The 17,136-nt window shown below is 38.7% G+C and overlaps 1 protein-coding gene across 1 annotated transcript in view; it reads left to right on the top strand.

Moving 5' to 3' along the window:
- The window catches only part of ec (ubiquitin specific peptidase echinus), a 78,289-nt gene that overhangs the window by 19,072 nt on the left and 42,081 nt on the right, over window positions 1–17,136 (top strand). Inside the window, exon 2 of the mRNA XM_032440386.2 lies at window positions 13,420–13,721. Coding sequence (XP_032296277.1) covers window positions 13,479–13,721 — 243 coding nt within the window. The 5' untranslated portion in view covers window positions 13,420–13,478. The remainder of the gene's footprint in view (window positions 1–13,419; window positions 13,722–17,136) is intronic.

Raw genomic sequence — 17,136 nt, 5'->3', positions numbered from 1 at the left:
AGAGATCCGTACGAATGTAAAAAGGTATAACATTCCAAAATCAGACGATATTCCCCGAAATATTAAAAAAAAGAATCAAAAAAGTTTTGATTTTCGAACCGACCCCGATTTTGACAAAAATCGTGATGATTTGGAAGGTCATATCTCCGCGGGGAGCTATGTCGTTTTAAAACGTCATATCTCCCCCCGATTTTGACAAAAAACGTGTTTGCTTTTGGTCGATTTGGGTCAAAATTTAGATATTAATATTTCTTATGCTAATCGATAGTTCTGATTGTTACGAGTCGAAAATGGTATGAAATATCAAAATCGGACGTTATTTGGCCGAGATATTAAAAAAAATCATCAAAAAAGGTTGACTTTACAAACGAATCGTTTTTTGGTCAACAACTTTTTTAAGCCATCGATTTTGGATTTCTTTGAATACCATTTGATAGTAGGGATCCGTACGAATGTAAAAAGGTATAATATTCCAAAATCAGATGATATTTACCCGAGATATTAAAAAAATAGCATCAAAACAATTTAATTTTCCAACCAACCCCGACTTTGACAAAAATCGTGATGTAACCCCTTGCTTTTTAGTCGATTTGGGTCAAAATTTAGATATTAATATTTTTTATGCCAATCGATAGTTCTGATTGTTACGAGTCGAAAATGGTATAAAATAACAAAATCGGTCATTATTTGGCCGAGATATTAAAAAAAATCATCAAAAAAGGTTGACTTTACAAACGAATCGTTTTTTGGTCAACAACTTTTTTTAAGCCATCGATTTTGGATTTCTGCGGGGGGACTTCCCCGCGGAGATATGACGTTTTAAAACGACATAACTCCTCGCGGAGATATGACGTTTTAAAACGACATAGCTCCCCGCGGAGATATGACCTCCGCGCGGAGATATGTCGTTTTAAAACGTCATATCTCCCCCCGATTTTGACAAAAAACGTGTTTGCTTTTGGTCGATTTTTGTCAAAATTTAGATATTAATAATTTTAATGCCAATCGATAGTTCTGATTGTTACGAGTCGAAAATGGTATAAAATATCAAAATCGGACATTATTTGGCCGAGATATTAAAAAAAATTATCAAAAAAGGTTGACTTTACAAACGAATCGTTTTTTGGTCAACAACTTTTTCCAAGCCATCGAACCGACCCCGATTTTGACAAAAATCGTGATGATTTGGAAGGTCATATCTGCGCGGGGAGTTATGTCGTTTTAAAACGTCATATCTCCGCGCGGAGGTCATATCTGCGCGGGGAGTTATGTCGTTTTAAAACGTCATATCTCCCCCCGATTTTGACAAAAAAACGTGTTTGCTTTTGGTCGATTTGGGTCAAAATTTAGATATTAATATTTTTATGCCAATCGATAGTTCTGATTGTTACGAGTCGAAAATGGTATAAAATATCAAAATCGGACATTATTTGGCCGAGATATTAAAAAAAATCATCAAAAAAGGCTGACTTTACAAACGAGTCGTTTTTTGGTCAACAACTTTTTTAAGCCATCGATTTTGGATTTCTTTGAGTACCATTTGATAGTAGGGATCCGTACGAATGTAAAAAGGTATAATATTCCAAAATCAGATGATATTTACCCGAGATATTAAAAAAATAGCATCAAAAAAATTTAATTTTCCAACCAACCCCGACTTTGACAAAAATCGTGATGTAACCCCTTGCTTTTTAGTCGATTTATGTCAAAATTTAGATATTAATATTTCTTATGCCAATCGATAGTTCTGATTGTTACGAGTCGAAAATGGCATAAAATAACAAAATCGAACATTATTTGGCCGAGATATTACAAAACATCATCAAAAAAGGTTGACTTTACAAACGAATCGTTTTTTGGTCAACAACTTTATTCATGCCATCGATTTTGGATTTCTGCGCGGGGACTTCCCCGCGGAGATATGACAAAAAATCATCAAAAAAGGGTGACTTTACAAACGAATCGTTTTTTGGTCAACAACTTTTTTTAAGCCATCGATTTTGGATTTCTGCGCGGGGACTTCCCCGCGGAGATATGACGATTTAAAACGACATAACTCCTCGCGCAGATATGACCTCCGCGCGGAGATATGACGTTTTAAAACGACATATCTCCGCGGGGAGTTATGTCGTTTTAAAACGTCATATCTCCCCCCGATTTTGATAAAAAACGTGTTTGCTTTTGATATTAATATTTTTTATGCCAATCGATAGTTCTGATTGTTACGAGTCGAAAATGGTATAAAATAACAAAATCGGTCATTATTTGGCCGAGATATTAAAAAAAATCATCAGAAAAGGTTGACTTTACAAACGAATCGTTTTTTGGTCAACAACTTTTTTTAAGCCATCGATTTTGGATTTCTGCGCGGGGACTTCCCCGCGGAGATATGACGTTTTAAAACGACATAACTCCTCGCGGAGATATGACGTTTTAAAACGACATAGCTCCCCGCGGAGATATGACCTCCGCGCGGAGATATGACGTTTTAAAACGACATTTGATAGTAGGGATCCGTACGAATGTAAAAAGGTATAATATTCCAAAATCAGATGATATTTACCCGAGATATTAAAAAAATAGCATCAAAAAAATTTGATTTTCCAACCAACCCCGACTTTGACAAAAATCGTGATGTAACCCCTTGCTTTTTAGTCGATTTGGGTCAAAATTTAGATATTAATAATTTTTATGCCAATCGATAGTTCTGATTGTTACGAGTCGAAAATGGTATAAAATATCAAAATCGGACATTATTTGGCCGAGATATTAAAAAAAATTATCAAAAAAGGTTGACTTTACAAACGAATCGTTTTTTGGTCAACAACTTTTTCCAAGCCATCGAACCGACCCCGATTTTGACAAAAATCGTGATGATTTGGAAGGTCATATCTGCGCGGGGAGTTATGTCGTTTTAAAACGTCATATCTCCGCGCGGAGGTCATATCTGCGCGGGGAGTTATGTCGTTTTAAAACGTCATATCTCCCCCCGATTTTGACAAAAAAACGTGTTTGCTTTTGGTCGATTTGGGTCAAAATTTAGATATTAATATTTTTTATGCCAATCGATAGTTCTGATTGTTACGAGTCGAAAATGGCATAAAATAACAAAATCGGACATTATTTGGCCGAGATATTAAAAAAAATCATCAAAAAAGGTTGACTTTACAAACGAATCGTTTTTTGGTCAACAACTTTTTTTAAGCCATCGATTTTGGATTTCTGCGCGGGGACTTCCCCGCGGAGATATGACGTTTTAAAACGACATAACTCCCCGCGGAGATATGACGTTTTAAAACGACATAACTCCTTGCGCAGATATGACCTCCGCGCGGAGATATGACGTTTTAAAACGACATATCTCCGCGGGGAGTTATGTCGTTTTAAAACGTCATCTCTCCCCCCGATTTTGACAAAAAACGTGTTTGCTTTTGGTCGATTTTTGTCAAAATTTAGATATTAATAATTTTTATGCCAATCGATAGTTTTTCTAAAAAGGTTGACTTTACAAACGAATCCTTATTTGGCTAACAACTTTTTTTAACCCATCGATTTTGAATTTCTTTGAATGTCATTTGATAGTAGAGATCCCTACGAATGTAAAAAGTTATAACATTCCAAAATCAGACGATATTCACCCGAAATATTAAAAAAAAGAATCAAAAAAGTTTTGATTTTCGAACCGACCCCGATTTTGACAAAAATCGTGATGATTTGGAAGGTCATATCTCCGCGGGGAGCTATGTCGTTTTAAAACGTCATATCTCCCCCCGATTTTGACAAAAAACGTGTTTGCTTTTGGTCGATTTGGGTCAAAATTTAGATATTAATATTTCTTATGCCAATCGATAGTTCTGATTGTTACGAGTCGAAAATGGTATAAAATATCAAAATCGGACATTATTTGGCCGAGATATTAAAAAAAATCATCAAAAAAGGTTGACTTTACAAACGAATCGTTATTTGGTTAACAACTTATTTTAACCCATCGATTTTGAATTTCTTTGAATATCATTTGAAAGACGAGATCCGTACGAATGTAAAAAGGTATAATATTCCAAAATCAGATGATATTTACCCGAGATATTAAAAAAATAGCATCAAAAAAATTTAATTTTCCAACCAACCCCGACTTTGACAAAAATCGTGATGTAACCCCTTGCTTTTTAGTCGATTTATGTCAAAATTTAGATATTAATATTTCTTATGCCAATCGATAGTTCTGATTGTTACGAGTCGAAAATGGCATAAAATAACAAAATCGGACATTATTTGGCCGAGATATTACAAAAAATCATCAAAAAAGGTTGACTTTACAAACGAATCGTTTTTTGGTCAACAACTTTATTTATGCCATCGATTTTGGATTTCTGCGCGGGGACTTCCCCGCGGAGATATGACAAAAAATCATCAAAAAAGGGTGACTTTACAAACGAATCGTTTTTTGGTCAACAACTTTTTTTAAGCCATCGATTTTGGATTTCTGCGCGGGGACTTCCCCGCGGAGATATGACGTTTTAAAACGACATAACTCCTCGCGGAGATATGACGTTTTAAAACGACATAGCTCCCCGCGCAGATATGACCTCCGCGCGGAGATATGACGTTTTAAAACGACATATCTCCGCGGGGAGTTATGTCGTTTTAAAACGTCATATCTCCCCCCGATTTTGACAAAAAATGTGTTTGCTTTTGGTCGATTTGGGTCAAAATTTAGATATTAATATTTTTTATGCCAATCGATAGTTCTGTTTGTAACGAGTCGAAAATGGTATAAAATAACAAAATCGGTCATTATTTGGCCGAGATATTAAAAAAAATCATCAAAAAAGGTTGACTTTACAAACGAATCGTTTTTTGGTCAACAACTTTTTTTAAGCCATCGATTTTGGATTTCTGCGCGGGGACTTCCCCGCGGAGATATGACGTTTTAAAACGACATAACTCCTCGCGGAGATATGACGTTTTAAAACGACATAGCTCCCCGCGGAGATATGACCTCCGCGCGGAGATATGACGTTTTAAAACGACATATCTCCGCGGGGAGTTATGTCGTTTTAAAACGTCATATCTCCGCGGGGAGTTATGTCGTTTTAAAACGTCATATCTCCCCCCGATTTTGACAAAAAACGTGTTTGCTTTTGGTCGATTTTTGTCAAAATTTAGATATTAATAATTTTTATGCCAATCGATAGTTCTGATTGTTACGAGTCGAAAATGGTATAAAATATCAAAATCGGACATTATTTGGCCGAGATATTAAAAAAAATTATCAAAAAAGGTTGACTTTACAAACGCATCGTTTTTTGGTCAACAACTTTTTCCAAGCCATCGAACCGACCCCGATTTTGACAAAAATCGTGATGATTTGGAAGGTCATATCTGCGCGGGGAGTTATGTCGTTTTAAAACGTCATATCTCCGCGCGGAGGTCATATCTGCGCGGGGAGTTATGTCGTTTTAAAACGTCATATCTCCCCCCGATTTTGACAAAAAAACGTGTTTGCTTTTGGTCGATTTGGGTCAAAATTTAGATATTAATATTTTTATGCCAATCGATAGTTCTGATTGTTACGAGTCGAAAATGGTATAAAATATCAAAATCGGACATTATTTGGCCGAGATATTAAAAAAAATCATCAAAAAAGGCTGACTTTACAAACGAGTCGTTTTTTGGTCAACAACTTTTTTAAGCCATCGATTTTGGATTTCTTTGAATACCATTTGATAGTAGGGATCCGTACGAATGTAAAAAGGTATAATATTCCAAAATCAGATGATATTTACCCGAGATATTAAAAAAATAGCATCAAAAAAATTTGATTTTCCAACCAACCCCGACTTTGACAAAAATCGTGATGTAACCCCTTGCTTTTTAGTCGATTTGGGTCAAAATTTAGATATTAATATTTTTTATGCCAATCGATAGTTCTGATTGTTACGAGTCGAAAATGGCATAAAATAACAAAATCGGACATTATTTGGCCGAGATATTACAAAAAATCATCAAAAAAGGTTGACTTTACAAACGAATCGTTTTTTGGTCAACAACTTTATTTAAGCCATCGATTTTGGATTTCTGCGCGGGGACTTCCCCGCGGAGATATGACAAAAAATCATCAAAAAAGGGTGACTTTACAAACGAATCGTTTTTTGGTCAACAACTTTTTTTAAGCCATCGATTTTGGATTTCTGCGCGGGGACTTCCCCGCGGAGATATGACGTTTTAAAACGACATAACTCCCCGCGGAGATATGACGTTTTAAAACGACATAACTCCTTGCGCAGATATGACCTCCGCGCGGAGATATGACGTTTTAAAACGACATATCTCCGCGGGGAGTTATGTCGTTTTAAAACGTCATCTCTCCCCCCGATTTTGACAAAAAACGTGTTTGCTTTTGGTCGATTTTTGTCAAAATTTAGATATTAATAATTTTTATGCCAATCGATAGTTCTGATTGTTACGAGTCGAAAATGGTATAAAATATCAAAATCGGACATTATTTGGCCGAGATATTAAAAAAAATTATCAAAAAAGGTTGACTTTACAAACGAATCGTTTTTTGGTCAACAACTTTTTCCAAGCCATCGAACCGACCCCGATTTTGACAAAAATCGTGATGATTTGGAAGGTCATATCTGCGCGGGGAGTTATGTCGTTTTAAAACGTCATATTTCCCCCCGATTTTGACAAAAAATGTGTTTGCTTTTGGTCGATTTGGGTCAAAATTTAGATATTAATATTTTTTATGCCAATCGATAGTTCTGTTTGTAACGAGTCGAAAATGGTATAAAATAACAAAATCGGACATTATTTGGCCGAGATATTAAAAAAAATTATCAAAAAAGGTTGACTTTACAAACGAATCGTTTTTTGGTCAACAACTTTTTCTAAGCCATCGAACCGACCCCGATTTTGACAAAAATCGTGATGATTTGGAAGGTCATATCTGCGCGGGGAGTTATGTCGTTTTAAAACGTCATATCTCCCCCCGATTTTGACAAAAAACGTGTTTGCTTTTGGTCGATTTGGGTCAAAATTTAGATATTAATATTTTTTATGCCAATCCATAGTTCTGATTGTTACGAGTCGAAAATGGTATAAAATAACAAAATCAGATATTATTTGGCCGAGATATACAAAAAACTCATCAAAAAAGGGTTAACTTTACAAACGAATCGGTTTATTGGTTAACAACTTTTTTTAACCCATCGATTTTGGATTTCTTTGAATGCCATTTGATAGTAGAGATCCGTACGAATGTAAAAAGGTATAACATTCCAAAATCAGACGATATTTACCCGATATATTAAAAAAAATAATCAAAAAAGTTTTGATTTTCGAACCGACCCTGATTTTCACAAAAAGCGTGATATTTGGAAGGTCATATCTGCGCGGGGAGTTATGTCGTTTTAAAACGTCGTATCTCCGCGCGGAGATATTACCTTCCAAATCATCACGATTTTTTTTAAAATCCAGGTCGGTTCGAAAATCAAACCTTTTTTGATGCATGCTTTTCTTTTTTATATTTTGAGTAAATTCTCATTTACGGGGTCGGTTAAAAAAAAAAAAAGCATCAAAAAGTTTTGATTTTCGAACCGACCCCGGTTTTGACAAAAATCGTGATGATATGATGATGATATTAATATTTTTTATGCCAATCGATAGATCTGATTATTACGAGTCGAAAATGGTATAAAATAACAAAATCGGACATTATGTGGCCGAGATATTACAAAAAATCTTCAAAAAAGGTTGACTTTACAAACGAATCGTTTTTTGGTCAACAACTTTTTCAAAGCCATCGATTTTGGATTTCTTTGAATGCCATTTGATAGTAGGGATCCGTACGAATGTACGAATGTATAACATTCCAAAATCAGACGATATTTACCCGAGATATTAAAAAAAAAGAATCAAAAAAGTTTTAATTTTTGAACCGACCCCGATTTTGACAAAAATCGTGATGATTTGGAAGGTCATATCTCCGCGCGGAGTTATGTCGTTTTAAAACGTCATATCTCCGCGGGGAGATATGACGTTTTAAAACGACATAACTCCCCGCGCAGATATGACCTCCGGGCGGAGATATGACGTTTTAAAACGACAGACAGATATGACCTTCCAAATCATCACGATTTTTTTTTCAAAATCCATTAAATACCAAACATTTTTTAAAAGAGGTAAAAGTATTTGAATTTAATAGAAATCGTTTTAATATTTATTATTTTTCCACTTTAATATTAATATGTGTAAAGATGGAATGGAAAATGATGGTTAATTACTTAAATATTATATATTAAATATAAATTTTAATATTTGGGCTTAGAAAAGTACCTCTCGCATGAAAACATGGCAAATATATTTAAATCTAAGCGTAAATTAGTAAATAAGTAACTCCTGGTCGGGCATGCTCCGACAAGAACATGCCAACTTGTTGTTGTTGTTGTTGTTGTTGTTGTTGTTGTTTTTGTTTTTGTTGTTGTTGTTGTTGCTGGACTGTTGAGGTCTTCGCTGTCAACTATGACCGGGCCAACAGCAGTTGGAACCGCGTGGGCGCCTGAGCCGAGCTGCCGCGTGGGCAGCGACAACAACCGCCCCAGCTGTATGCAGGCCCGTTAAATTGTCAAATTAGGAAGAGAATCCGAAGGTACGAGGCACGTGGGCCCGTGGGCACATTCGATTCAATTGGATGCACGACAACAACGCGAACAGGTGGTCAATTGCAGCAAAGCACAGCAGTTGGCCCAATCTCGAGGCGAGCTCAGGCCAAGCGGCGACGTTAAACAAAAGCATACACACACGATTACACTGTGCTACAGAGTCGAGAATTGCATTGATTTCAGGGTCGCCGACAACGTTGTTGTTGTTGTTGTTGTTGTTGCTGTAGCTGGCAACTCGTTTGCTGGCAGCTCGAGCTGAGCCAGAAATTATGCCAACAGGTGCTCAACATTCTTGGCATACTTACGCCAGAGCTATGCAATTGCAGGCGTGTCGAGAAGGGGGGGGAACACTGATTGAGCTATTGTAATTGCCAGCCGAGAGTCATGAGATGCGTGCAGCACATGTTGCAGCTAGCAGCAGGAAGAAAGTCGACAACAAGTGCAACTCATTCCATTAACATGCACTATTCACAGGAATGTTTACAAGCAAATGCAACAACAACAACAACAACAACAAAAACATCAACAACAATGATAATAATATTATTAACATCCAAGTACTGATAATTGATTGTCTGGCCCAATGTCAAACGTTAACGTGAAGATCAAGCGATTCCTCAAACAATTTGTCAATGATGAAGCACAAAAAGCATAATTGCTTCTCAGAGTGTAGAAAACTTAAATTTTCAATTCGTGTTGTTTTTTATACCCTAAACCCACTTGAAATTTGGAATGTAGATCCACCTGGTGCTTACGCAAAACGAGTTTCTTTCCGATAATCGATAACTCAAAAATCGATAAAAACTGATATTTTTTGAGCAAATCTCGTAAATTACGAAAGCTACAGACACCAAACTTGTCAAGTAGCTTCATGAATAGTATATATATAAAAATATCTTTAGTTTATAAGTATTACCAACGAGTTCGAGGCCTATCCTGGGGGGGATAGCTACCAAAGATTGTGTGAAAAATAAATTCTTGTGTAAATTAATGTTTTGTTCTTTAGCATATTCCACGCAAACTATGCGCCTGATATGTGAGCTTAACCGTTAGCTAGGTTAGGTTACAATCAGTGGACTAGGTCTAGACTAAACTAGCCCACGAACACAATTTCAAGAACGTTGAATCATCTCTGCATGCACTTAGTTGTATTCATAGCACATGTTGTCCACTCGTTCGAGCTGCAGTCATAACCAAGCGCTCATTTGAGTTCTACTCGAATAGAGCTGGGCGCATTATCTTTGGGCTTGCCCCTTTTTACGAACTGTTCAGCTTTTGTTTTGCATTATGTCACGTTTTTTGGCCCAGCTAATGGAAATGCTGGCGCCAGCATCGCAATCCAACAACAACAACTTATTAACTGGCCAACAATTTGGTCAGCAATCCGTGGGCTTTGTGACTTGGTCTTTGTCTTTGTCTTTTGTTTTCTTATGCATGGATATTTTAACTTTATCACGAACTATGTAACACATAGAGTACATAAAGCATATATATTCCTTTTACGGATAACAAGCGACGGCTGTGTGGAACTCGGGGAGTATAAGAATAAAAATGATCATCTATCACGTCTAAATCTCAGCTTGGCTAGGCATCTAGGGTATTTAGGAGATACAGATACAGTTGAGGAATATTTACCTTGCATATTTGATACATGCAAGCATTTTAATGCCTTCTATAATAATAGAAAACTTCACAGCGAGTGAAGAACATAGAAGTATTTTGGAAGCACCTTTTTTTTATAGGGGAAAGCAGAAGTGCAGAGGTCATGCACAACATGTGTACAGGGCATCTGTTAGTCGGCCCCCTTTTTTTTGTATTTTTTGGTTTTCTTGTAGCTGCTCTTCGCGCACTCGTCACAGAATGTTCATCTGTTTTATGTAATTGTCGCAAAATTTGTTGCGTGACTTCTGCCCAGTTGATGACCACTCAACAACAACAGAAGCAACAACAACAACAACAGCAACAACAACAACAGCAGAAGCAACAACAACAACGCAGAGCCAACTGTCAGCTTTAGCTTTCCTTCTATCTGGCGCAAGAGGCAGATGGAGCCAGAGCCTCTGCTTCATAATACTCATCCATAATGTGCTATATTTATAAACATATTCCTCTATAAATTTAGCTAGATAATACCCTCTTTATTTTCTATACATTAATGCAGGGTATTCAAAACTATTTAATCTTAAGCGCATTTGGCCGTGCTGCATATGTTAGTCTGCAATCCGATTAACCACATTTTATTTTTGACTATGAATTAAAACTTAAATCAACTTAAATGTTAAACGAGTTAAAAGGGCACACCGAAAATTTTCATAATATTTTGCCCGTAATAAAGAAGCACGGGGAAAATAATTAAATGCCGAGTATGGTTAAGATATTTAGATAAGGGAAAAAGTTTTTCTTCTTCGACCGATCTGTCCTATGGCAGCTATATGCTATGGGGGCCCGATCCAGCCGAACGAACAGACGTAAGGACTTGGCTATATCGACTCGGACTGTTGATACTGTTCAAGAATATATATACTCTATGAAGATGTCTTCTTCCATGCGTTACACAACTGTAGACAGAATTGTAATACCCTCTGCACGGGTATAGAAAACAATCGAATGGCATCCCAAATCAAAGCGAGCCCAAGGGTAGGAAGCGGGTTCGAACCATGAATCGAAGCATTGTCAATGCGTCTTGTATATAAATACATGTAAATGGTATATATTGAATATCATGACACATTGATTGATTTCAGTTAAGGTGCTGGTAGGGGGCAGTGCTGCGGCTTTCTCACGCCTGTTGCAACAGCCACAACAACAACAGCAAAAAAAAGAGAAGACAAGTGGACATAGTTTAAAATAATAAATAAGACGCTTGTAAAAAGAAAGCGACTGCGGCAACAAGTTTTGTCCGGCCGCCATTTGCATTGCGTGAACCGATGCTGTGGACCCTGTCGAGCCCAGGCCCGCTGCTAAGCCCAATTTTGAGCTTGTGTCCGCAGCTCGCGGTAATTTATGAAGAATTTTAATTTTAATCAAATAAATTTATATATGTGATTGAGCGTGCTGCGGCTAATGCTAGTTCATATTGGAATTGACGGGCGAAGTGCGTTGAATGTTGATTGCTCGACGAACGCCGAGCGACGGTCAACAGTTTGTGGCAAGCTTCAAATTGCCTGCCACAAATTGTTGCATTTCACGCAACAGCAATCGAAATGCCTGCCCAAGTCCCAGTCCCAGTCCCAGTCCCAGTTGCAGTCCCCGTTGCAGTCATGCCGCATCATGCTGCAACTGACAAAGCTCGATTAATATGCAAACGAAGCGCTCTTCACTGGCGACCAACAGGTGCGTCCACCTTGGAATTATGTTAATTTTTTGTGGTCGAGCTGGAACTCTCTGCGCCCGCTCTGGTAGCATGTGGCAATTAGCACGGTGGCAGTCATTTAACAATTAGCATGGCCATTAAACGCACATCTCTTAGCATTTTGGCCAAAAATACGTTCAAATCAATTCAAAGAGATTCTTTATAAATAAGAAAAACCTAGCCTTGAAACAAGGCAACAACAGCACTAAGGCGAAAATAAATATTACATATCTATTGTCTTATAAAATACAAAAGAATTCTTGTCGAGGATAGGATATGACCATCAGAGATTTCTCGTTGGAGTTTTTTTAAGCAAGTTTTGATAGTTTGCAGTTTAGTGAGGGCAGCGTCTAGGAACGGATCTCCTTTCAAGTCAAGTCAAGTTCGGTATCTAAATACTCTCATTGGAGCGAGGCGCTATGCCTTTTGGAATGTGTAACAAATAAGAAGTTTAAGTTAAAGTGGGGGTTATTTAAGATATATAAGATATAATATAATATAATAAGATATATGTGAATACGCATTGTAATCTTCAAATAAAGTCTCAATGTTGATATTAATCAGTCCAGTTATAATACTCAATACTCAATGCTCACTTTTGAAGTGAGCTCGCGCTGAGAGTACGATTCGAATCAAGTTCGTTGCCTAAGTCTTTCGTTATATGCAGCTAAACTTGGAGTCGCCGTCGCCGTCGCCGTCGCCGTCGCAGTTGCCATCGACTCGTTAATGAATGAATTGCGAGCGAATCGACTGAATGCGAATGCATTGCATAATCAGAAGTGGGCAATGTTTCCGTTCGGCCAGTCGTTTAGCCGTTGGCCCACATAGTTTCTGCACGCGCTGAGCATTCCAAAATGCGGGAACTTTCACTCGAAGAACTCGCCGTTTGGTCCGGTCTGGCTTGGTCTGGGGCACAGAGATGGCAATGAAGATGGCGCTGTGCTTATTATTATTATTAGCTTGGCTGCGGGAATTCTCAGAGAAGTCGCCGAAGTTGCGGCTAATTGCCAGCGACGCGGCAGCCGTCACGACTCAGGTTGTTTTTTTTTTTTTTTTTTTTTTTTTATATATATACCCTGAACCCATTAAAAAAGGGGTATAAGGGTATATTGTATCTCAGAACGTATAAGAGCTATAGACTTGAAATTTTAGATGTAGGTGCTCCTAGTGCCTGCGCGGATCGAGCTTGTTTTTTTGGGCAATTTTGGTAAATAATAAGAGCTAGAGTCACGAAACATGATATGTTGCTTCTAAAATAGAATATATATATGCATTTGATGTTGGAAGAAGAGGGTTCAGGGTATCCCCTAGTCGGGAGCTCGAGCGAAGCGGAGGTGCGGGCGTCGTCACATTAAGTTGTCATATTCTGATTGTATTAACCTTTCTTTCCCCTACTTGCAGCCATGCCAGCCCCAGCCGCAGCCTGAAATTGTGCGCCTGTGAGAGACTTGCGCTGTCCAATGGCCACGCCCATGTACCGGCAGTCCACGGCTGCCGCTGCCGCTGCCGCCACGTCCGTCCACTATGTAACGCCACCGAAACCGTTGGCTGCCGGCGCCATTCAAAACGGGGCGGAACGCAATCGCCTGCTGGAGCTGCTGCGCGCGCCCAATAATCTCACCTCGCCCACGCTGGAGCCCTCCTCGAAGGGCCTGCTCAATGGACCTGGCCAGAACAACTGCTTTCTCAACTGCGCCGTTCAGGTGAGTCCGCCAATAACAAATAAAACACTTTTAAATTAATGAAAGCCATCCAAGAATTGTGCATAAAATTTGCTCAATGACAAACTTCGCTGAAAGCTGAACTTGAATTTTGTTTATGTGGGCCATAATTATGTGGAACAATATTCGCACAACAGCTGAGAATACACTTAAAATAAACGCTCGAAACTATAATTTGCAAGCTGCAGAAATATATATGTGTAAACATCTCTATATATACAAACAATATGTGTGCACTTGTGAATTCTCAACAATTTCACACAGTTTTTTTTTTTTGGTATTATAAATTTGTTATTATTTCTGTTTGTGATTTTGGCTTTTGGGCTGATTTGATGATGGCCTCAAATGGCATTTGGTTTGCCGGGGCAGCCTTCAATTTGGAATCGTGTTAATTTGTAGGCAATCGCTGAGTCACAGCAACTGATGTGGGCGAGCCAGAGGCGCCTTATAAAGCGCCCCCATGCCACTTTGGAGCTCTGGGCCGAGTCGCGGCAAGGCCAAGGCAGAGACGGCCTTTTCTCAGAGCCAATTGCCTGGTATACAAATATCTAACGCTTGCATGTTCTGGCCTCGTCGGCCAGAAAGGGGGCCACTCTGCCATTTGCATGGGGGAAAGCGAAAGGTTGGCCCACGGACAGGGTCCGGGTGGGGGGGGGGGACAGAGGCAGAGGTAATCTAGAAAAAGTGCCACCCAGTTGCATAAATTTGTGTTGGCTTCCACGACGGCCCCATAATAAGCATAAATTTGTATATTTATGATTCTAACGATTGTTTCCCCCTCGCTCAACAATGGCCCGCAAATAATGCAAATGCAATTAATACAACAATTAGTCTCGAGCGACAAGAAATGGGACGTCGCCTCGGCTGCAGCTCAGCTGAGTGGGGAACGAGAACGAGTACTCGAGAGCTCTAAAAAGTTAACCAGACTTGAAAAAACTTGGCTCTATTCCTACTTATATTTGATAAGCCAAGAAGAGTACGTAATGAAAGTTGCAAAGCTTCTTTTCTCGTTCAAAGCTAATTTTTCTGTGTGAAAAAAAAAAGCTGCACTATAATAATCAAATAAAATGAATATTGATAATATTAATATTAATAATAACAATTATAATGATAGATTCTTATTAATATATTATTAAGTCCCAAGAAGAACGCTCATGTAAATTTTATCGATATCTTCTTGTGTTAAAAATTGATTTTTGGACTTAATTTTTGCTCGAAAATTAGGAGAGCAAAGTCTGAGATATACAGATGTATAGATATATATATAAATATGTAAATATATAGATATATAGATAGATAGATATATAGATAGAAAAAATATAACTTTAGATAGATATATGAATAAAAAGATATACTTATATATATAATCAATGATTTCTACATTGCCTTGAACATATTTGAATACCACATTATTAAACTCAAATAAAACATTTTTGAGCTCCATCCCAAATGCAAGTCGGTTCGGGCCAGTTCCAACTATGGAACAAATTGAAAGTTCTCGATTTATATCCCAATTCGATGTCTAAATTTAGAATTGTGTGGCAAAAATCTCGATACTCGATACTTAGTTCGGGGGCATGACTCATTGTCAGATTGGACATAAAAATTAGTTCAGGGTAAATCACGAAACCGAAACCATTCCCAAGCGAGTTTTATGCTCGTTTTTCTACTTTGGCCTACCAATTGACCAATTGATAGATACCTCGTACAACTTGGTCATTTAATTGCCGCGCATGCCTAGTAGCTGCTAAGGGGCGTAGTGGGGGGGGTATTATGTTTGGGTTGGGTTTATTTAGAGCTTAGCTAGCTGTGCGCCTGCGCCTGCGCGAGGTGCGGCCAAAGCTAACATAACCTCATAATTGTTTGTGCTCCTATTTGGCTTTTCTGGGCGTGTCGCAACAACAACAACAACAACAACAACAGCAACAACAGACAATGGCAATCAAATTGTGGCCACAAATCGGGGCGAGATTTCAGCTGTCTGTAGCTGGAGCTCGGCCACCAAGCCCAAGTCTTTACCTGTCGCCCCTCCCCCGCCCTTTTGCCACACACCTGGCTGACAGCTGTCAGTCGCAGCTTCAGATTTGACATACGCATCGTTGTTGTTGTTTTGTTGTTGTTGTTGTTAGCATTGATTGTTTGTTGACATGACACAAATCTGGAAAGTGTTGAAGATCTCGGTTCGGCAACAAAAAGAGAGTGACTTATGCGATACTCTGTAATAGGACACATTTTGTTCTGCGACGCCTTGAGCCACAATTTGAGCTTGACTGATACCCTGTAGCCAGTTTCATTATGACTGCAATACATTATCAATTAATTGTATGTGCTGGCAATACCCTGTAAGGCAAATAACTTAATTCAATAATTAAATGATATCTGTGCCCAACTAGAGAGTGCACGTGCTGGCAATGCCCTGTAAGGCGAATAATTTAATTAAATAATTGAATTAAATATATGGCTGTATGGTATCAAAAGCGTTAGACCAACTATTAGCAACAGTTTTGGGGCTGCCGCTTCCGCTGCAACCGGCAACTGTTGCAACCGGCAACTTGGCAACGGGCAACGGGCAACGGGCAACTTGGCAACTTGGCAACTGACAAACGCTGAGAACAGTCTGATGATGATTTCACTTGATATGCTTTTAATGTGTTTCTTTTGCCATAGTCGACGCAGACCGGAGGCAGTCGACTGCAACGGCAGCGAGGCCCTTGACGACAAAACAACAAAAAAAAAAAAAAAAATAGCAGCAAAACCCAGCCCCGGACTACGAAAACTTCTTGGGCTTGTGGTGTAATAAAGTAGCAACAACAACAACATCAACAACAATAAAAACAACAACAACAAGTAGAGCCATCATTTTCTTTGGCTTCAATTTCAGTCGTAGACGGTCAACAATCAGTCCAAGACGTTCGCTGCATGATATCAGAGGAGGGATGGGGCGGGCAGGGGATGTGAGGGGCTGAAAAGAAAAATGAGTAGAGTGTATTATGCTCATAGACATCGCACATCATTTCACAGCTCTGGCCCAGCGCCCAAGTAGTATCTGTAGCTGCATCTGTGAATGTATCCGTAAATGTATCTGTATCTGCATCTGTCTTTCTGTATCTGTAGCTGAGAGTGTATCTGAGCTGTGTGTGTGTGCGTCTTGGAACCAGGCTTAGATTAGTTCACACGATAAGCCAAACAAACGGCTAGACAGACAGACGGACGGACCTGCTAGCCACTTGTTGCAGAGCGTTTAGTTTGGCTTTCCGCTTGGCTGGCAGCCAACATGAATTTGATATCGTTCGCTGGGGACAGGGCACAAATTATGATCTACTTGATATCATTTGATTGCATTCGTATACGGATTTCGGCTGGGCATTGCCAAATGCAGTAATTCGGGGCAGCGTGT

This window comes from Drosophila virilis, chromosome X, assembly GCF_030788295.1.
Source record: "Drosophila virilis strain 15010-1051.87 chromosome X, Dvir_AGI_RSII-ME, whole genome shotgun sequence".
Taxonomy (NCBI): Eukaryota; Metazoa; Arthropoda; class Insecta; order Diptera; family Drosophilidae; genus Drosophila; species Drosophila virilis.
This window is presented reverse-complemented; position numbering and strand designations above follow the sequence as displayed.